The sequence below is a fragment of the Saccostrea echinata genome, unplaced genomic scaffold (assembly GCF_033153115.1).
Source record: "Saccostrea echinata isolate AGI-Se365-2 ecotype Australia unplaced genomic scaffold, CSIRO_AGI_Sech_v1 ptg000004l, whole genome shotgun sequence".
Lineage (NCBI taxonomy): Eukaryota > Metazoa > Mollusca > Bivalvia > Ostreida > Ostreidae > Saccostrea > Saccostrea echinata.
The window spans coordinates 2,506,855-2,529,354 of NW_026889753.1; the positions used below are offsets into that span (position 1 = coordinate 2,506,855).

A 22,500-nucleotide genomic window follows, 5' to 3' on the forward strand; every position below is an offset into this window, starting at 1 on the left:
CTCTTGAAAATTTAAAAATGGGAAATTGAGAATCTTACAATCATTTTATCATTTTTTATGTAAATCTGTGGTATCTGTCATGTTTTGTTGTACTCCATAAAAATAGGAAAATATCATGAATTTTGACATTTTGAGATGCCCCCTCTGAAAACCAGACGGTAGAATTTTTTGTTTCTTGCATAAAATGTACAATATAGTATCACCCATCATCTTTCACTAAATTTGGCATGTATACTATATAAGGTACATATGGTGTAAAATTAAAGAGTTTCTCTATAGCAGTTTTCACACAATAAAACCCCAGTCGGCTCCCTTAACTGCAACTTTATACTGTATTCCCTATTTCCATTTCTGTCACAATTTTATACAGATATATATTGACAATTTGTATACTGCTCTGACAGGAATATACAGAACAAGGATTTTCTTTTTCCAATATGAATTTTCATTGCATAAGCAATACTCAACTGCTGAAACACTTTTTCTGTATATTTTGTTATGGATAAATTTCAGCTGAACTTCAGTACCTAAAAGTCAATGTCATATAGGAATATATGTGTAAGTGAGTGATTCATGCCTATTTTATTTTTTAAAAATACAAATTTCAACCTCATTAACTTGATCTTTAGATGCAATGTATCTTTAAGTTTTCTGACAGTCCAACCATGTTTCAAAATATCCAGGGTTGACTGCATATGAAAAATGTTCCATGCAAAACACAAAGGGTTCTCCTAATTAAGAATTGAAACAAGAGGAAATAACTCTTACATGAGTATCATCCACCATGCTGTGACAACATCTTCTATGATCTTCTCTCCATATTCTTTGGCTTTAAGAAATACCCCATACACACTGTGCAAAAAAAATTGAGATACTGCTACATAATTGTCAGGAAAATCACCAGAATAGTGCTGTACTGTGAGTTATTTCAAGTTTGGAGGCTCCTTGTAAGATAACAAGTTTGTATGAGAAATACAGTTGAATTTCAGTATCTCAAAACTGAATACCATGGATATGACAAAGTGATTTGGAAGTCCCAATCACTTTTTCTTTATGTATAAGGGTTGTCCAAGAAAAACGCAAACATTTTCAATATTTTTTGTTTTAAAAACTGGTATGACCATAATCAACATTTTTTACATAATTCACAGAAATTTCAATAAAACATCTCTATGAATAACATTTTTATCTTAAATCAACGAAGCATTCAAAACAGCTGTCGGCACAACACCGACAACGTCAAAACGTAGCTCGAGAAGTTTTTGAATTTGTTCGAAAAACATGCACCTTTAAAAATTTGTTCAAAGCATAAATTCTATACTGTATTTGATTTTCTTTTAGTTATCGAGTTATCCATTTCACATATGCTACAGTTAAGAATAAATCAAGGAATTAATTCTTTTAATAAACAATTTCCCAATCATAAATATAACTGCTAGCATAGTTAACGGCGGTCTCCATGTATGTTGTCCAGCTCTAGACTTTTCAGTTGTCATTTTTGTAGGTCTCCTAAACGCTTCTTCCATCAGATAACTAGTCCATCCATTTTTGAAGCTCTTTTACTATGTATAAACGTGACGGATACATTTATTTGTGTTGTTCCCTGGTTCCCAGCTCTTTTCCCGTATGAACAGGGATCATACCCCACTCCACAAAGTACTGAGTGATAATTTGGTGCACCCCATTATTGCTCGACATCACTGTTTTGGACAATATCTAACTTACATGTATGTGCATATATTGTCATATTTTTCTTAATTATAATGTCAGAGTATTGATTTTTTACACACAAGTACTCTAGATCATACAGTTTCTATAGATGTAATTTTGGTCACATTAGATTTCTGTATAGCTGATTATTAAGAAAACAATGTTGTCAGTGCAATTTTTGAAAGTCAAGAAATTGCCATGCGCCAACTCCGATATTTAACACCCTTTGAATGTTGTTTCTAAATGCATATAACATTACAACCTTATATTATTTAGCCAAAATGATGAAAATATCATTCCCCAACATTGTGCTAGAAATGAATAATTTTGGTCAGGTAGTTTATGAAATATTTAAAAAGTTCACATTTTTCTGGGACAACCCTCATATTTTACCCTTGATATCTCGAATCCTCAGATATCTTGATGTTTTTTTTTCAGTCCCATCAAGTTCAAGAAGAACTGAAAACATCTTCTGTGATTGTAGGTCAAAAGAAAACTTACTTCAGCCCAGCCTCCATGACAGTACTGTCATATGTGTTTCCTTGTGCATCTTTAGCACTGGCATTAGAACTGGAAATTTCTGTTGCTAAATTTTTACCCTCCTCCAGAACGTCAATCAGGAAAGAAGGGACACATCTATTTATTACTGAAAAAACACGTTTTAGGATTGTGAGTACTCTTTAATATAAAAAAAAGTGTACAAAGATATGGAGTTGCAAGCTTTAAATAAGTTTAGTTCCCTTTCCTTGATGGTTACAAAATTTCACAAAAAAGTGGATTAATGTGGACAAAAAATACAAGAAAGCATGACCTTACTTCTAGGAACCTTATACATACATGTATTCAATATACATGGTTGAAAAACGGTCACATACTTGGTGTAAAACTTACATGGCTTGCTCTTGAACCAGTATCGGGCACAGTCCTCATCAGACAGCAATGTAGCAACATCCTGTAAACATAAACATTTATAGATTGTACACCAGGCTTCATTGATACAAAGAACAAGATAGGGTAAGACCCCTTTTTGGCCCCGGTTTTTAGTCTAAGAATGATGCAATACTGTAGATCACCAAATATTCATGACACCATATTTTAGCAAGATAGTCATTTGTTATTTATAAGCAAGACAAAATTTTCATGAATTTTGACTATTGTTTTAAATATAAATCCTTTGTAAAAAAAAAATGTATGCTAAAATCAAATTTTCACAAGAGATAGCCTCGCTTAAATAACATGAAAAAAGATCTCACAAATAAAAAGTGATTTACTGTAGTTCAATCATCATCAATAACCTTTTGTCGTCCCTGTTACAAAATGAGTATTTTAAATTGACTCTAAGACACACGGAGAGCACAAGAAGGTCAGAAAATATGTCAATGTCAAATTTGCATCAATTTTAAAGCAAATATAGTTTCAGAAGACACAAAGCACAAGTTGGCCTATCTACCAAATTTATTTTTGTCACACACTAGCATCAGATGCGTCTTGTGTATGAAAATTTTAGATAGCTAGGCATGCAAGCTTGTGCTCTGTTTCCCAGAGTGAAAAGTATCTTCATTTTGACAAAATTCCATCAGAATTTAAGGAAATTTGGTAACATGTCCTACTTTGTCATCCTCTTGTGGCCTCTATATTAGCTTTGAATCAAAATCAGTGCTTGTTTTTAAACCAGCATTCTTTATAGTTCTTAATTGCAAACTAGCTAGCTATCACAATTTTAACTTTTTTTTGTTTGGATTTTTATATCAAATTAACTGGGCTAAATTGGTTGTTACGGTTATTTAACAAATGCCTTTCATACACTCTATAAACTTTATAAACCAACTCCTGTTTCTTCAAGCTAACTGGAACAGCTAGATTTATTATGCTACAATATTGGCTATATATGTCATCTACTGCATACCTTTGAGGTTGTTGTAAGATCAACATCATCTTTGCAGTACTTTAAGTCAGATTTTGTATTAATGCCTGGTGTTATTAAGTCATTCTCTGTTGGACATGCTGCTACACAAATCTGTGAAAAGTTACATAAAGATAGGTTTGGATTTAGCTTATATGTAAAGGCTGCAAAATACAGGAGAGAAATGTACATTTATTTTAAATGAATGAAAAACATCGCAAACATTAAATTCACCTGAGGGGTTGGACATCCTTTCACAAACACACCTGCTCCCATGCGACCACAGGCTATCAGGTCAAAAAACAGCAGGTTTGGCTTACCCCTGTAAAAAAAATTGAATATGAGCATTAAAACAATCAACTGAAAAGAGAAATTACGGTACTACAGAATGTTTTGTAAAATGCTGTTAAGATTCACCCTCTTTCAGTTCACTCACATAAAATTTCTCTTTTATATTAAATTTGTGTATACAGAACTATGTTCAAAACTGTTTTAAAGATGTATCACAGTGCAAACAAAAATCAATATCCAATAAATTGTCAAGTAAGTGACATTTCATGTATTAACTGTATTAACAAATTTTGCGATGTGAATGAAATCTAGCCTGATTATGCTTTATTTACTTACGTTTGTTTGCCATATCCACAGATCTCATTGTTGGAATTCACTGGATAAACCAAGAGACGAGGGTCACCATACTTGAATGCTAAATTAAAATATTAAATATTTAAAAATTTATTATATACAAGACAGTGTAGTTAGTAATGCAACATGAAAATTTGTATCGCATTCAGTGTATGAAGTTTGATGAAAATACCTTGAATAGTTTCTTTAAAACTGAGTTTAATACAAAATACCGTATATGCTTGCCTATAAGTCGGTTTTTTGGGAGTTAAACTTTGGTCCAAAACTCATTATACGACTTATACACAAGTTATAAAAAGACTGGTATTTTAGTGGGTCAATCCCTCTAATTTAAGCTTAAAAAATACAACCGACTTATAGGCAGACCGACTTATAGGCGAGTATATATGGTAAATAGTAAAGTCAATTAAAGGTCATTGGGAAGGTCAAGGTAAAAAAAAATCAACACAGTTGATAAATTCTTACCAAATAATATTGTATCAGTGCATACTTATATAAAAAAAAATATCTGGAATAGTTTCTTTAAAACTGAGCTAAACACAAATTTGAGAAAACTTCATCAACTTATGAATGATACAGATTGAATCAGAGTTTTTGATGACATAATTTGGCAAGAGGTAGGTCATATATGTCAAAGGTTAATACCAGGACAAGGTCATGCATGCATGTATATCAGATCAAAAGTAGGATTGGATTTGTAAGACTAGAGGCACTATAGCTGTATTTTATAAACAAAAATTATTTTATATTGAGAAATAAAATTAGACAATTATGTATAGTAAAAAATGTCTGACCAAGATGTTATATATTCTGAAATCTTGCCTATTTTGATGAAAACTTAGTCCCTTTCAGTAAGTTAAAATTCAGAATGTTGTCTTATCAGACAAATTTCTATGGAACCAGTGGCGTATAGTACCAATTTCTAGGCATCAGAACATGCAATTCAAATTTAGAAGTCTTGAATTCCCTATATATATAGGTATTGTATATATATAGGCACTGTAATGATAAGACATTTTATTCTATTTGAATTTTAAGGTCAGTCTACAGGTTCCTCAATAATGTATATTTTTTCCTTAGAATTTGTTACTACTTGAGCAAGTTTCCTTACAAAAAGTTGATTAGAAGTACCTTTGAAGGCATTTGTGCAAGATTCTGAAACTGTCTATCCCTAGATGCATCATCCATGCAATATTGGTCCAGGTTTGGCTAAAATAGTCACTCATCTGGAAAATGTAGGTCAGATCAAGCATCCAAAGCAGGTTGAATGCATGTACAACCCTAGATGCATCATTCGTACATGATTGGTATAGGTAAGGCCTTTAGTTACATGGTACATGTAATAAACCTGCTTCAAAAAAGTTTAACCTGTTCACTTATCTGGAAAATGTAAGTCAGATCCAACATTCAGAGCAAACCTGATAGTATACATACCTAGATAAAACATCCATGCAAGTTTAGTCTAGGTACGACTTATAGTCACTTGGGAATGGACCTGCTCCAAAAACTTCAACATGGTCACTCATCTGAAAAATGTAGTGCACACCCAGCAACTGGAGCATATCTAGATGCATCATCCATGCAAGTTTAGTCACCATAAAGCTTACAGTTACTGGGAATGAAATCTGCTTTAAAAAACTTCAACATGGTCACTTACCTGGAAAATGTAAGTCATATCCAGTATCTGAAAGATGTTTGGGAATGTGCATACCTAGGTGCATCACCCATTGAAGTTTAGTCACCATAGGGCATATACATTTAGTAAATTTGGAATGGGACTGCTCCTAAAACTTAAATGCTCCAAATATTTTAAGCTGCTCTAAAATCTTTAACCTGGTCATCTCTATGAAATATTTTGGGAGAAAATAGTGCAACATCTGAAACCTGACTGGTACAATGAAACATACTAGATGCATCATCAATGCAAATCTAAGTATAAGGTATAGAAGTATTTAAGAGAGAAAACTGGTCCAAAAACTTTAGCCTGGGATGACAATGCCAATGCAAAGGGTATATTCATGCAGCATCATCTCCCCCTGACTTTGTTGAGGTGAGCTAAAATACAGATAGTTGAGGAACATGTGGCCAGACCTTGAGTAACTCAATTTGAATATCCAATCTAAAAATTATTATACTTTTAATATCTAAGGTTATGATTAATACTTCCTGTGTGTCAATACCCTACTCACCGAAGTAAGCCACAACTACTAGTCCCACAATAAAGATCACAAACAACAGGCAACATATTATGTCTGTACAGGATCTAAAAAGATTCAAAAATAAATTAAATTCTGAAATTTTTGAATGGAAATTTTTATAAACATTGACAAAATTAGCAGTAGTTACATGTATCCATGGTAAGCTTGAAAATTTCACCTGTTTTTAATTGGACCTGGATTCTTTTCATATGTCAGTGGTTTACCTGAAATTATAAAAAAAAAAATAAATTTGATGTTTATAAACCAATGAATGTGAAAATGAAATATAAATTTTGAAGCACACACAGATTCAACAAACAATATTGTAAATGACCTTGGATAAGTTTCCTATTGGTTCAAGTGTTCCTTACCGAGCTCATTTTACACATTCCATCAGATGGAAATTCTCCCTCATAAATAAAACTGAAATTGGATGAAATAATCATACTACATGTAGCTCACCCTTATCAAATGCCAAATATATTAACAGTTTCATCAACAATTTCAAGGTGAAAATCAAAGGCAGCACCTAAAACGCCATCTTGATTTACATTAGAAATGATGATCTACAGTAAATGGGATATCCACAACCAAGACAAACATTTCATTTAAAGTGCCTGACTAGAAATGCTGGGATCCCAGGTTCAACTCCCAGTCTAGCCATATTTTTTTTTTCCTTTCCTGTTACATTTGGTGCCATTAATCACTCCTTGGAGGGGAAAGCCCTGCCAGGGGCTGAAGGTTCTGGGTTGTGTGTCCTCTAGAACAAGGGTTTAAGAGTGAAGGAATGTAGGGTTTTGATATATAGATTTTGGATCAGCCTGGGTCACTCATTATTTCCATTCCAGGTCCAAAAATAAATGTCTTCTCTTCTCTTCAGTTTTATGTGACTCTCAATCCTTCCAGAAGCTAGAAAATGTGAGCTTTGTGTCTTCAAGGGCAAAAACACTTTAAAGAGGGAGGAATGGTAGTGGTTTTGGATACATGGATATCGGCCTGGATAGCTCAGTGGTTAGAACACCTGACTAGTAATGCAGAGGTTCCATTCCTGGTCAAGCCATAAATTTCTTTTTGTTTTTGTTTTTTTTCAAATGTCTGATGTATAGCAATTAGTCTCAGTCTCACCATTCTCTTCTTTACAATAAAAATTGTACATTGTTTGGTACTTAAAGAAACTCATTTGATCATGCTTGTCTTTTTAACATCATGACTATATATACACACATTATAATATTACACGTAGATAAAGATCTTTTTCGGTTCTTTATGTTTTAACAGGAAGTGTCATATAGAGATAGAAATCAACCTTAGTCAAAATGTAATACTATATATTCTTGTTTCCTCCAAGTTTAAAACTGTGGTATGAGTATTTTCATTTGAAATAGGTTCCTATAATCATATGGATATCATTTATGATTAGAGAAAATCTAAGTCCAGAAAACATCTATTAAACTAGTTACAAAACATATCATTTTTTCTATTAAGCTTAACACTGTGTAAGTTACAGTTGAACTTTGGTATCTTGAACATGGATATCTCGAATACCATGGATATGTCGAAGGGATTTTGAAGTCCCAACTGCTTATTCCTTAAGTATTTTACCCTGGACATCTAGAATCCTCGGATATCTTGAAGTATTTTCTCGGTCCCTTCGAGTTCAAGATAACAAGGTTTGACTGTATTTGACATTTTATGCAAGTGTCCATGGTACTTATAAAAAAAAATTGCAGGAATGTCCATTTCAGAAAGGTTTCAAACTTGAGTGTAGACAGTGACATCAATTAAAAAGTCTTATAATGTACATATCCCCCTGGCCAACATTAATGACGTCAAGTCTATATATTTCATTAGATGTCCTAATTGCCATTATGTTTATAACAGTAAACCTTCACATTATCAGCACACATCCCATTGGTGCAGGTTATAAGAATATAATAAATTCTATCAATGAGCATTCTATGATCGTAACAGTAAGTATAATGGAACATATGAAAATTCCCACATGTTTTATGATGATGGGATTGCCCAAAATACATTGGATTACTGTTAGTACAAAACCTCATTGCAAATATCACAAAACAATTCAAAGAATCAATTTCATTCAGTGAAGAGAACTTCTTAGTCACATGCAAGCTTTTTTGTCAAATGTGATTGTCCACTTTTCTTTATCCAACTTCTGCATTATAACCCATGTCCAATACAGGAATTTTTACCCTTTTTACTTTAGCCTTGTAATCTTGTCCAAATTAATTTGGATCTGGCTCCTAGTGCACTCTCTGACCAAAGAACTATCTCCATGTTAAAAGTGATTTTCTATTTCCATATTACAAATTTGTGTGTCACTCTAAAAGCATTTTAAATTTGCTCTGTAAACCCTGCAATATTCACTTAATCACAGGATCTAGGTCATAACACTCTACAATTGACTGCAACCTTTTAAGTTTATGTCAAATATCAGTTTTTAAAATTCCTGCATCAAAAAGATCCCAATTAAAAATATTTAACTTCCCAGTAACTGTGACCTTGACCTTATCCAAATGACCTCTAGATATAACAAACATACATGTTTTTTCCATAACAAAAATATGAACTTGGCATGGAAATGAGAACAATAAAAGAAAAATTACAAACTATTACAATGATTTCTAACCCCCCCCCCTCCCCCCCCCCCTGGTAACCCACAGTTTAACAAAGTATTCAGGGTATCAAGCTGTGTAATCCAAATGCTGTTATAATACTGAGTCAGAAATTCAAATCTAACTCACCATATTTTTCCTCACCATAAAAAAGTACAATTACTGTTATAAAACTAAATCTGTAACCCACCATATTTTTCCTCATCATAAACAGCTTCTGCAAAGTCAAACTCCTCCTCCTCCTCCCCCTCCTTTCTCTCTGGGGGTGGATCTCCTGGTGGTGGGGAGTCACCATTATTGACCTCAAGCTCAATTTCTTTAGACTCCATAAAACTAAAGTCACAATTTAGTTACACTATATCTTAAGTGAACTTGCACTCAGAAAGCTAGATCAAGTTTCTCATGCGTGCATTATGACACATTTTTCGATTCATCCATTGAGACTAACACACTTCCAACTGATTCAGCAGCTAAATATATAAAACTTCCTGTTTCTTGTAAATTTTTTTCAACAAACATCAATTCAGATTGAAATTTAAGTTCATGAAGAAAACAGGCACATTTTAAAAACTGGGTGTAACAACTCTGCAATGAGATAACAATATGTATATATCCTTTGATAAAGTGATGCTTGGCTGAAATTCACAAAAAGTCAATCAATTGCTCTTTCATAAATGTAACATTTCATATCCAGACTGTTGGTATGGCAACTATTATTTTCATCCAATGACAAATACTTGTCCACTGGTCGTATAGGTTACAATTATCTCTCCCTACTCAAGTTTCTAAGACATGCACAGTAACAGAGCTGTTATAATATTAAGTTAATCAGTTGACAGTAGACAGGTTCTCCAATATCACTATATACACTTTGTCACACAATCAAAGATCACCGTATATATTTTACAAGCCAGTAGCATCACATCCTGTTTTGTTAGAAATGTATTCAGAACCTTACAATTTTACACATCCTTCAGGTGTCTAGCCATGAGTCTGTTGAATAATAATCTAAATTTCCTTCAAATTATGATTATTATTTTATGTCAACATACATATGATAAACATTTTAGTGACTCAGAAGTCACACCTACATATTAGGTACATGTACTATTAGTCTATATGCTTGTTTTTCATCACCTTGTGTTGTAAAATATATACTGCATGACAAATTAGCCCATGTTATTGATACACCTAATTAAGTCCCTGATAAGAATTACAGGCAAAGGGCCATTTCTTGCAGATGGTGAACTAATGGTATAGCTTTCTGCTCAGATTAAGGAGATATTTCAAGTAAGATGGTATAATGACTGAGCAAAGTATAATTTATGAGAGATCAAGGACGCATCACACTAAGATATTTCTCAAGACTAGATTTCCTTGTAAAATACGGTTGAGGTTTTTTCAACATGAAAATTCAGATGAGTACAGTACAAATATTTATTTATAAAAATCCTTCTTCTTTTTTAATAAAATTCGAGCCAACATTTATAGATGGGCCAACAAATTATGCAAGTGTATCAAATGAAAGGAAATAACAGTGAAACAAAATAAGTCTATATCAATTACCACCATTTATATATTTTGACAAAAGTGGCTTTTAATTATTTGGATTTCCTGCTGAGTGGGTGAATATATATATATATATCCAATACCTGACAAAATTAATAAGTGTCAATTCTAAAATTGGTCTGGGGTAAAGATCAGTGGTGGATCCAGGAATCTTGAAAAGGGGGGCCCGACCAGTTTGGGGTAGGGGCCCACGGCCTTACCAAAAAAAACTGATTTATTAAATCTTATGTATATTTTGGACACAAAAGGGGGAGGGGCGCAGCCCCCCCCCCCCCCCCAATCTAACTCCACCAGTGAAGATGTGTAGAAAAATTATAAAATAAATTTCAAGCCTTGCAATATAGGGAAAGGGAAAATAACAGGACCTACTATAATTACTTACAAATGCTTTCTGACTTTAAAAAAATGGGGAAGTACACCCATTATAATTTTGTAACTTCCATAATATATGTGTGACAATTTAAGGAAGAAATTCAAATAAAAAGGAAGCAGTAATTGATTTCCTTTTACAATATGTCATTTTGCACAATCACCAAGTGAAATCTTGATGAAAAAATACAAAAATGATGATTAAAAGATATTAAAAAGGGATGCTTACTTGGTATAAAATTGAAATGGGAAAGGACTCCTTTCCCCAAGAAAAAAGAGGACTAATACACTTAGGGCCTGATATCTTCTGAGATACTGCAGTACAATGACAGATAATTTACTCCCTAAGACACAGTCAGCAGGTTAATTCTTGATCTGATCTTGAATATATTCATGTATACATTTCCTAGAGGAAATAAATTTTAGATGTACAGCTATAGACATGGAAAAAATTCAAAGACCTGAGGGGAAAAATAAGATGCGCTGATACATGAATGATTAATCTGTTAAGTTTCAGAATTTTACCCCATTCTCATGAAACGATTGAATTAATTTAATTTGTTCAATGTTATAAAACATACTCAAAATCCCTTTACTTTTTTAAATAAAATATCCATTATAAAATATCAATAATTATTTCCCCTAATTAGGAGCTAGCTTGCATAAAAATGATCAATATATATGAATAAAATATAAAAGCCATAATTCCTTTACGATCACTCCTTGCATGCACCTTGTATAAGAGTTTAATTAAAAGAGTTGGCTGCAAATATTATTCTTAAAGCACTGAAAGGAAAAAAAATGAAAATGAAATAATAACCATATTTGGTGTCTGTGTCAGCTTCTTTCTCTGCACCCATAGCATACTTGTCATGTGGACAAACAGACATGTGATGTGTAGAACTGATCAGACTAAATTCTGAAGGTGGAATGGACTTATATTTCCACAGTCAGATTGCCCTGGGGCTCTCACATTAATGATTGTGATGTAACTTCTACTCACTTAAAATACATGGATATATGTACCCATGTGTTAGTAACAATCACGAGCTGTCATGATGTTTGGATTGAGACATGATGATGCATATTTATTGGAGAAGTTTATAGTTTAAATGTACATGCAACATGTAATTTTTCAATCAATAGTTTAAAAGCTATAGCTGCATGAATAAAAACACATTCAATATTTTGTATGTTAATGGTTTGGACCATTGATATTGGCCTAGATAGCTCAGTGATACATAGTCCGGAGTTGGGTTTGATTCCTAGCTAGTCCATCCATTAAGCTTTTAATTTTTTTTTTTGAGGGAGGGGGGGGGGGGGTCATATAAAACTTTTACGGATATTAATTTTTTAGTAAATGGCTACTTTAGAAGTAATGAATAAAAGTCTAGAGGGGGTCCTGATGTTCATTGAGCCATTTAAGTGATGAAACTCTGTACATATGTATAACTTAAGTATTCTAATGATTTTGGCATATTTGAGATCAGTACATGTATGTTGTTGCCTTATGACTGCACAAACCTTTTTAGCAACCAAGCATTCTCAGAATCAGTCTTCATTAAGTCTGAACTTTTGCATATTAAGATTACTTGTTTTTTTTTTTTCTTTTCTTTTTCTTACATATATAAACTTATATCATAATGACAAAAAGAAAGATGTATGCACTTATAATACATATATGATATACAAAATAAGGGGGAAATATTACGACCACAAATATGTTATTTTGTGAGTTGTTTTCCTTTTCTCAAGAAGACCAAAAAAAGACTATAGGATTTTGTCCTCTTCACTCTGTCTATGGTAGGATTTGAACCTGAATGCTTATCATAGGTTATAAGCTGTGATATATAATTTCAACTACTAGTGTAATTAAGAAATATAAAGCAGTAGTTCAACTTCAGTTTTCATTTATATTACAACAAACTCTGTCAGAAGTTTATGAACATTAATATGAATCCCTTTATCAGTAAAATCTATGAAAATCAATAATAACTTTATAATATAATCTTACTTTCATCTACAGTTTCCAGTTTTTCCATTTTGAAGATTATTAGCAAATTTCTATCTTATCCATGGACTCCCTGAACTAATGGAGCTTGAGGCAGGTGTTATGTGTATTGCCCTCAAATTTACAAAGCAAGGATCAGGGCTGGAGAAATTATCAATAGATTTGAACACCATATGTGACAATTGTTGCTACCATAAGTGTATTACAAATCCATATACCAAATGTTCCCCTTACCAGATTCTTAAAATGTGCAAATGGAGATATTCTTAATGAATACAAATTTCAGAATCAAATACTTTACTCATTATTTTCTCATCAAAAAACATTATTGAACTCAGATGTATTAGATGAATCAGACATCATATCTGTAATTTTGTATATTTTTGATAATGTGATATAAGTCAAAGAAGTATATTCTGTCACTCTCAAAAAAATTCTCATGAAATATGACACATACATTCTCAGGTATAATGTAAAAAACAAGTATTTTGTTGTACACAGATTTCATAAATTTATATGTGACTGATATGAACCACTCATTACCCATGTCACTTCCTATGTCATGCAGGATTTAAAAATAATATATCATATGATCACATTACATTTGTACATTGTACAAAGGGGAATAACTCTTAGTCTGACCATGCATTGTAATGGAAGAAATATGCAATTCATTTTTAGCTCACCTGAGCCGAAGGCTCAAGTGAGCTTTTCTGATCAAAATTTGTCTGTTGTCTGTCGTTGTTGTTGTCGTCGTTGTTGTCGTAAACTTTTCACAATTTCATCTTCTTCTCCCGAACCACTGGGCCAATTTCAACCAAACTTGGCACAGAGTATCCTTGGGTAAAGGGATTCAAGTTTGTTCAAATGAAGGGCCACACCTTTTTCCAAGGAGAGATAATTACAAATTAGTGAAAAATTAATGGCAAATTTTAAAAATCTTCTTCCCAAGAACCACTGGGCCAGGAAAGATGAAATTCATGTGGAATCATCCTCAGGTAGTGTACATTCAAGTTTGTTCAAATCATGACCCCCGGGGGTAGGGTGGGGCCACAATGGATGATCAAAGTTTTACATAGGAATATATAGGAAAAATCTTTAAGAATCTTCGCAGCTAGGTTAAGGACGCCCATGAAATATTCGCCTTGATATATTTAGGGAAAATGAATACAATTTTAATATTTTTTTTTAACAGCATTAGTTTTGATAAATGTGAATTATGCTGTTCGCACTTGTATATATCGGGTCTCTGCTGAGTTCGGCCAAAGCGACATCACTTACATCAGCTGTTTGTCACGTGACAGGTTTAAAATTAGAAGATATATGTACTACTACAAAGATCGTAAAAGTTCAACGATATACGGGCATCTTTCCGCTATAAAATTTATTCTGTTTTCTTTGAGACAAATTCCTTAACACGAAAAGTGCTGGGAGCAACTTCCTCATGCTCGGGAATTGTTTAAAATTTAGCCGTCTTTCTATAAACTCCAGACCAAAATGTAATACGCATTGAAATAATGTTACATTACAGAATAAATTAAAAAATGCACAACCAGCTCCCAGCACTTTTTAGAATAGTATGAATATTAGCTACAAGTGTTTGAAAATTCAGAATATATCGTGAAGCGGATATCGTTGAACTTTTGGTATTTTCGAGGGGCTGGACCTGTCATTATAGCACGTTACTGTACAAATATGCTCCCTACGGCTTTATATAAAGTCTACACATTATCAATTTAGTTTGGCAATAAAATGTGGATTAATATATTTCAGAATATGTCTCTCATTTGGTCCGACTACGTGTGCTTTGTATTTATTTTTATTTTTACAAGCTACGATAAAAGCTTGATCCACGCCTCAAGTACAGAGAAACTGCGTGTCAAACTAAGAAATGACGTCATCTCAGTAAGTACAGCGAGATCAAGCTGACTTTCATTCTACATACGCTAAGAGCTATTATGGCAAAATAAGTTACATATCCATTTATCTTTATAATATTTATGAGGAACGAAAGTATTTAGTATGTTTTAAAAAGAACATATAGTTTTTATTCATCGAGATTCATTTGTATTGTTTTGACGTGACGTCATAATAGCTTTCTCGAACCACTGCATAGGGTGACGTATATTTGGGAGTCCTTAACCTAGCTGCGTTCTTCTCAAGAATCACTGGGCCAGGAAAGATGAAACTCATGTGGAATCATCCTCACATAGTATAAATTCTAAATTGTTCAGATCATGACCCCCGGGGATAGGGTGGGGCCACAATGGATGATCAAAGTTTTACATAGGAATACGTAGGAAAAATCTTCTCAAAAACAACAAAGCTGTGATTATTCATATTTGTATGGAAGCATCCTCAAGTGGTGTAGATTCAAGTTTGTTCAAATCATGACCCCTGGGGGTAGGGTGGGGCCACAATGGAGGATCAAAGTTTTACATAGGAATATATAGGAAAAAAATTTAAAAATCTTCTTCTCAAGAACAGCAAAGCCATGATTGGTCGTATTTATGTGGAAGCATCCTCAGGTAGTGTAGATTTGAATTTGTTCAAATCATGACCCCCTAGGGTAGGGTGGGGCCACAATGGACAATCAAAGTTTTACATAGGAATATATAGAAAAAATCTTCTAAGAACAACAAAGCCATGATTGGTTATTAACTATTCAAAAGTATCCTAAGGTACTGTAGATTCTTGTTTTCAAAAAATCATGACCCCTGGGAATAGGGTGGGGCCACAATTGATGATTAAAGTTATGCAGAGGAATACATAGGAATAATTTTTAAAAATCTTCTCAAGAACAACAAAGCTATGATTGGTCATAATTATATGGAAGCATCCTCAGATAGTGTAGATTCAGATTTGTTCAAACCATGAACCATGGGGGGTAGGGTGGGACCGTAATGAAAGTTCATACTTTTGGGAAAAAAGTCATAGACAAAGAAATATGTAAGCATCTTTAGTTAGTGTAGATTCAATTTTGTTCAAATCATACCCCCCTCCTTGGTCCCTTTTTTAGGGGTAGGTCGGGACCACTTATGCATTAAAGCTTTTCAATACCGAACTGATTTTTGCTTTTTTCCTAGCCACAGTACTCAGGTGAGCGATGTGGCCCATGGGCCTCTTGTTTTTTTTTTTTTTAGATCTATATTAATTTTCATGTTTCTTTCAATGAATTTATACAGTTAATTTGTTAAATTTGATTTAAACATGCATTTTGTACAAAATGTCCATCTAAAATCCACATTTCTAGTACTAGCTTTAAAAAAAAAAAATATTGTAATGGATGCTGGTATCGTGTACATTCTGTATTATTTTCTGTAACATTCGAAAATTTCCTCAACCTCTAGCTAATATGGCATTATAATGTCATCTTTAAAGCTTCGACTATCTTTATCCTAGCTGTGACAATGAGTTTGATATCAGAAACATTTAATTAAAGATTAGATTACACCCATTATTATTACTGGTTATGCAAATTTGGATTCAAAATTATAGAAGACTTTATATAAAAAAAATCAGAAGACTATAACCCCACCCAAAAATCACAGAATTGAAAATGGCAGCATGTTTTGCATCAGGAAGTTAAATTTCCAGTTATCGATTACATCACAGATCTGAATAAATAATGCAAAATTTATTATCTCCAAAATAATATATTTCCTACCATATTGTGAAGATGCTTCGACCACAGGGTCAGATTCCTTTTCTTGCCTGTATCTTTGGTCCTTTTTCTCCTTTTTGCCCATTTCAGGTGATTATTTATGTTTCAAGTCATATTTCAATACAAATTCCTGATGCCCAAACAGTGCATTAGCTCAGCCATTTATCTTATCGCATTGAGGACATGTGAGGGCTGATAAGAAAAGCCAGGTAAAAATATACACCTTTAGTAAACCTAGTAACAGTGTGCCTCAGATGTGAGGGGAAAACTGACACATTTTTTCAACATTCAATCTTGAAAGAACTACCGGTTATAGCCATTCAAAGCAATGGTATTTGCAGGAACATGGTAATGGGAGAGGGCTATCCCCTCTTTTTCCCAAACATAATCTCTTACTGTGAATTTAGTATGAAAATTTTCATTAAAAGGCTATTTGTCCCCCACCCCCACCCCACCCCAAGAAATAACTTTTTTGTGCAGTATAGTCAAATCCCTTCCATGTCAATGTTTTCATAATTATTTTTTTTTGAGGGGGGGGGGGGGGGTCAAAGATTTCTCAGGTAAGGTGTCAATTATTCATACACACACACATCCCTCCAAAAAAAAAACTAAAAAAAAAAAAAAAACATTTCCACTTTCAAAAATGATTTTCCATACCTGTGGTGTGAGAAAAAATATGTTTTATATGCCTGACATTGTAACTTTTATTTCTGTCTTGCTTTTTTTCTCCTACTGGTCCTTAAGGTTACCTTTTTCTCCCTCCGAGACTAAAACTTATGGTATAATGTACATGTACTTCTATATATTATTTAAACAGTTTTTTCATATGTGTCCAATATCCAAATCTAAATTTGTTTCAGTGTGCTTACACTGTTACACTACTTTGTAAGAAGTACACAAAATGTAAATCCAAGAAATTTCTTCTGTAAATAGAACTATCACTGTAATGATAGACCTTAATAGTATCCAAAATAATTTCAAACTATCACACACACACAAAAATACAGTTAGACTTCAGTATCTCAAACACAGATATCTCCAATACCATAGATATGTCGAAGTCATTTTGAAGTCCCAACTGCTTATTCCTTAAGTATTTTACCCTGGATATCTTGAATCTTTGGTTAGCTCGAAGTTTTTTCTTGGTCCCTTCGAGTTCGAGAAAACGAGGTTTGACTGTATTTCATAAAGACCCTCCACAGCTTCTTTTTAAGATAAAAGAATTAAGGTATACAGACCCACATTTAAGGTACATTCATCCCTCTGATCATCACTCAGTAAAATATTTACCTGAACACTGATTTTCCAACAGATAGTTAACTTTTAATTTAAATGCACACAATTTCAGAATACCTTTTGGGCAAAATTAGATAAACATGGATACCGTTATATAAAGGAATACATCATGTAATATTTATTTAATTCAGTGAGAGTTATCTGTCTTATCAGAGGGTCCATGAACCTTAAAGGATCATGCAATGTTACATTGTTTTCCCATCACTTTGAAATTAGTGTTCATATATAAATAATTTCACACTCAGTCCCCAGTTTTATTGTCTGTCTGTCTTAAAGAAAGAAAATCTATGACTGTTAATTATCAGCAATTGTATTTCAATTATTCCATAGTTCCATTAAGAAGTTATTGATTTGAACTTAAATTTGCATTATCTCTCTCTTTCTCTCTCTCTCTTTGATTTCCTGGGCTAAATGTGTCAATAAATGCTAGTTTCATTCTTTATTGATTTTTAAAATCCACCAAATGGAGAATTCAATGAATGAGTTTATAACATGCAGACCAAGTGTTGCTTAATTTAGGCAGCAACATTAAATTAAAACCCCTCCTTTCCATCATGATACATCTTACTCTGTTTTCTTACAGAATTATGGTGATTATCATATCTAATTAATTATGCCTTCCATTTGCACATCATCTCATTTACAAGAAAAAGGTTGAACCAATCTAAATGTCTTATCATTACAGTACAACCCATTTATACCAGATACTCATATATAGGGAATTTATGCATGTTATATTATTTTTTACTTGAACCACTAACAATCCCTATTTATAAATTTCCTTAAACCTATTTACTAGTACCGTACATGTAATACTGAATTATTCTTTTGGATGCATATTGTTGGAATTATAAGAACAATATACTTTCTGGTGTAATTGTGTTAAACTCTATGTGAAAAACATATTATTTTATTTTCACTATGTATTATACTTGGGAAAATCTTCTCCCTTTCTACTACAACAATTTTAAAGTTTTATATACTGTTGACTGATTTATTGAGTGTCAATGCCCTCAGTAAGAACAATGTTTACCCAAACTGATAGAATCAATATGGACACGATTTACTAACTTTACTTCCTTCTATTCGGAAGACTGAAATATTCATGATGTTTTTCTCCCCACTTCACAGTCTATGGGTATAGCGTTTTTATATCACTCATAGCAATATGGTAAATAGGTATACTATGCCAGCTTATATAAACCTGTAACTCATGCACACATCACAAGCCATTGTTTCTCTGATGAATTGATAAAAATTCTGCAGCTAGGCCATTTAATTAAATCAGTTTAACTCCATGCAGGCATTGCAATTTTTTTTGCTAAATTTAAATCTCTTATTTTAATAGCATTCATTCTTGCATCATTTTGTGTTTCATAAAAATCATTCCAGCATAAAATTTCACACAGAGAATTTTCATACTCTTCTGCAATACATGTAATTTAATTCATAATTGGCATGTGTACCTGTACTCCAGCATGCTAGAGGTTAAAATAATAAACTTTTCATTTGGTGTAGCTAATTTCCATGCTTTGGCATATAAAGTGTGTATACTTGTAGGAGTATACTTGTACCCTGAGTATCGGTACATGTCTGTCAATTGGTGTATATCCAAAAAGTGGTGCATGATTTTGAAAAACAGATAACCAAAACTAATTTAAGAATTTTTAACAATTAAAGACAATTGTGAGATGTTAACAGTTTTACATGTGTTAAATCTTAAATAAGAACAAGTTGGGGAAAACTTTAAGTCCTCATTATTATATAAATTGACAATTAATTAAAATATTCCCTACATGGTGTGAACATCACTTAATTGATAAGATATTGGTCAAGTTTAACCCCAAATAATTTGATAGTGTGTGCTCATCGTTCATTTTACTATTAAAACAGAGCTTTATTTTAAAAGTTATCGAGAAAATAAAAATAAGAGAAAATATAATAATATTAAAATATGTAATTGCCTCCCTGGCTAACTGTAGAGATGGTCCAAAGAGAGCAAGTTCAGGACAAAAACAAGATAACTGAATGAAACATTCCAATATCTCCTCCTTGATACAGGCATTGCAATATACCTACCGGATAATGGTTGTAGTCAAAAGGCAGCTTCACAAATGTTTACTCATATATGGGCTACATGCATTCACCTACTTTTGTGCTATATTAACAATTTGGCAGTGACTACAACAATATGTAGCAGTAAATGAAAAGTACAAAAGGTCAATCATTTAGATGTTGCAGATGCTGGAAGTGATCACAGCCTGGTAGTGGTCAGAGCCAAACTTATATTACACAAACCAGGAAAGAAGATTGCAACAAAACTGAAATCAAAAGACATTACAGAAAAATTTAGGTTAGACCTAAGAAATAGATTTACAGTAGCATCCTTTAGGAGAGATCAACAAACAATAAGAAAGAAAGTAAGTGGCAAACATTTAAACTACCTATAATGAAAGTGCAGTGATTGTCTTAGGACTTGGAGAAAGCATAAAAATGATGGACTTGTAGCAAAAGCTGGAAGAATGTAGATGAAAGAAAGCAACCAAAAGAGAAACTGAACTCTCTGTGAGATCAGAAAAGGTGAAACAAAGAGTAGAGAAGAAGTACAATAACACAGAAAAGTGACAAAGGGAGGGGGGGGGGGGGCAAACAGGCATGGACAGATTAGCTAGCTGTAGAGGCAGAGAAAGAATCACAAACTGGTAATTGAAAAGTGAGAACAATATATGTCACCAAGAAGTTTTGTAAAGATAAACCAAATAATCTAGGTGTTGTGAGGAGCAACATGGGGCAATACTATCAAAAGAAACAGAGATATACAAAAGATGGAACTCAAGGAACACATTAACGAAGTACTCAACAGGCCTAAACTAGATCAACCAGCCAGCCAATATGAGGCCTGAGTCTAAAAGTACCAGACACAGAGACAGAACCACCAACCAAAGATGAGATGGGAAACACCACCAGAGACATCTAGAATGGAACACTGGGAGATGATAACATCATGGCAGAACTTTTAAAACCTGACACAGAGACATCAGTAAATAAAGTAGACAAGATAATTCAAAATGTATGGAGAGAAGATAGTGCTCCACAAGGCTGGAACAAAGTTCTGACAAATAAAACTCCCCAAAAAAGAGGGATTACTGTAAATCTTTTTTTTTATTCAAGAGAACTTTATTTCTGTGTAATTACTTGAGACTGCCTGCTTGTGAAAATTTAATTCTCACATATACAGTCAAACCTTGTTATCTCAAATTCAATGGGGCGGAGAAAAAACTTCAGGATATTCCAATGATTTGAGATATCTAGGGTAGAATACTAAAAGAATAAGTGGTTGGGACTTCTTTTTTTGCTTGTCAGATCATTTTTGGAAGATGACCCCCCAGTTTTTGGTCAGTTTAGGGTTTGTTTGGTTTTTTTTTTTTTTTTTGCTTCTCAGATTTTTTTGGGAAGTTGTCCCCCCTTTTGAAAATGTTGCTATCAGGGCCTGCAGATATAGATATTCTGGAACATCATTGAACAGTAGAGTGGAGATCAAACCTGTATTTGCTATTTATAGATTATGAAAAGGCATTTGATAATGTACACCAAGAGACATTATGGAAAATTTTACATCAGAGGGACTGAGTAGACAAGGAAGACCAGATGAAACATGTAGAAGAACCATTGAAAAAGAAAGGAAACAAATTGGAAATAAAATCTAAATATATCAAGTGTGAATGATTCAAAAAGCAATAAAAGAAATTCACAATCAATGTCATTTATCAATGTAAAGAAAATATTTAAATTTCACTTATCTGAAATATCGAATTTCAAGAGTTTATTGAATTTATTAATAATAGATCAGAAAATGTTTTAAAACAGGAACCAGCTGTTACAAAGAATGTAACTCGTGCAAAACGTACATCATACAGAATGTAGCACATGCAAAATGTCTTAAGGTTAATTCATAAACCCTCTGCTCACTCATATAAAATGTTTCTTGAACTCTTATGATTTTCCAAAAAAAGGCATTTTTTAAGTAAAATACATTAAACAATTATAGCATATAGCTTGTGGGGCAAAATCTCTTATCAAAGTATCGATGAACCTTAATGAATGTAACACATGCAAAATGTAATAATTAATGCAAGTTGTAACACATGCAGAAATCACCTTCCTGCTGAAGAACATGCAGAATTTTGTTTGACAAGACGTTGAGGAAGATTTGATTTTATTGGCCAGTGATAGTTCTGATCAAATCTTTATCTACAATCAATAAGGAGATGAGACACTAAAATGTAATATTGATACCTATAATCCACACAACCCAGCAATGCAACCATGTATATCAATACACCAAAATGAGGATCATTGTTTCCTGTTGTCTATCAAGCTGAGAGATCATACACCTCTAACCAGAATTAACACCCCACAGGAAGAAGTATGTTGTTTTTTTTAGATGTTTGTTTTTTGGGGTGACACAAAGTGTGTGATAATTAAGGATTGCAAGTTTT

The 22,500-nt window shown here is 33.0% G+C and overlaps 1 protein-coding gene across 5 annotated transcripts in view; it reads right to left on the reverse strand.

Annotated features, from left to right (window-relative positions):
* The window catches only part of LOC133178998 (choline transporter-like protein 2), a 35,328-nt gene that overhangs the window by 7,040 nt on the left and 5,788 nt on the right, over window positions 1-22,500 (reverse strand). For 2 of the 5 annotated variants that reach the window (XM_061313670.1, XM_061313672.1), the window contains exons 2-9: window positions 6,635-6,680; window positions 6,448-6,521; window positions 4,241-4,319; window positions 3,848-3,935; window positions 3,617-3,727; window positions 2,602-2,662; window positions 2,212-2,356; window positions 769-852 (exon numbers count right to left, since the gene is read on the reverse strand). In XM_061313670.1, coding sequence (XP_061169654.1) covers window positions 769-852; window positions 2,212-2,356; window positions 2,602-2,662; window positions 3,617-3,727; window positions 3,848-3,935; window positions 4,241-4,319; window positions 6,448-6,521; window positions 6,635-6,680 — 688 coding nt within the window. Of the gene's footprint in view, window positions 1-768; window positions 853-2,211; window positions 2,357-2,601; window positions 2,663-3,616; window positions 3,728-3,847; window positions 3,936-4,240; window positions 4,320-6,447; window positions 6,522-6,634; window positions 6,681-9,282; window positions 9,578-11,850; window positions 11,938-16,708; window positions 16,887-22,500 lie in introns of those variants that run through there. The other 3 variants (XM_061313669.1, XM_061313671.1, XM_061313668.1) reach the window with 3 other exon arrangements.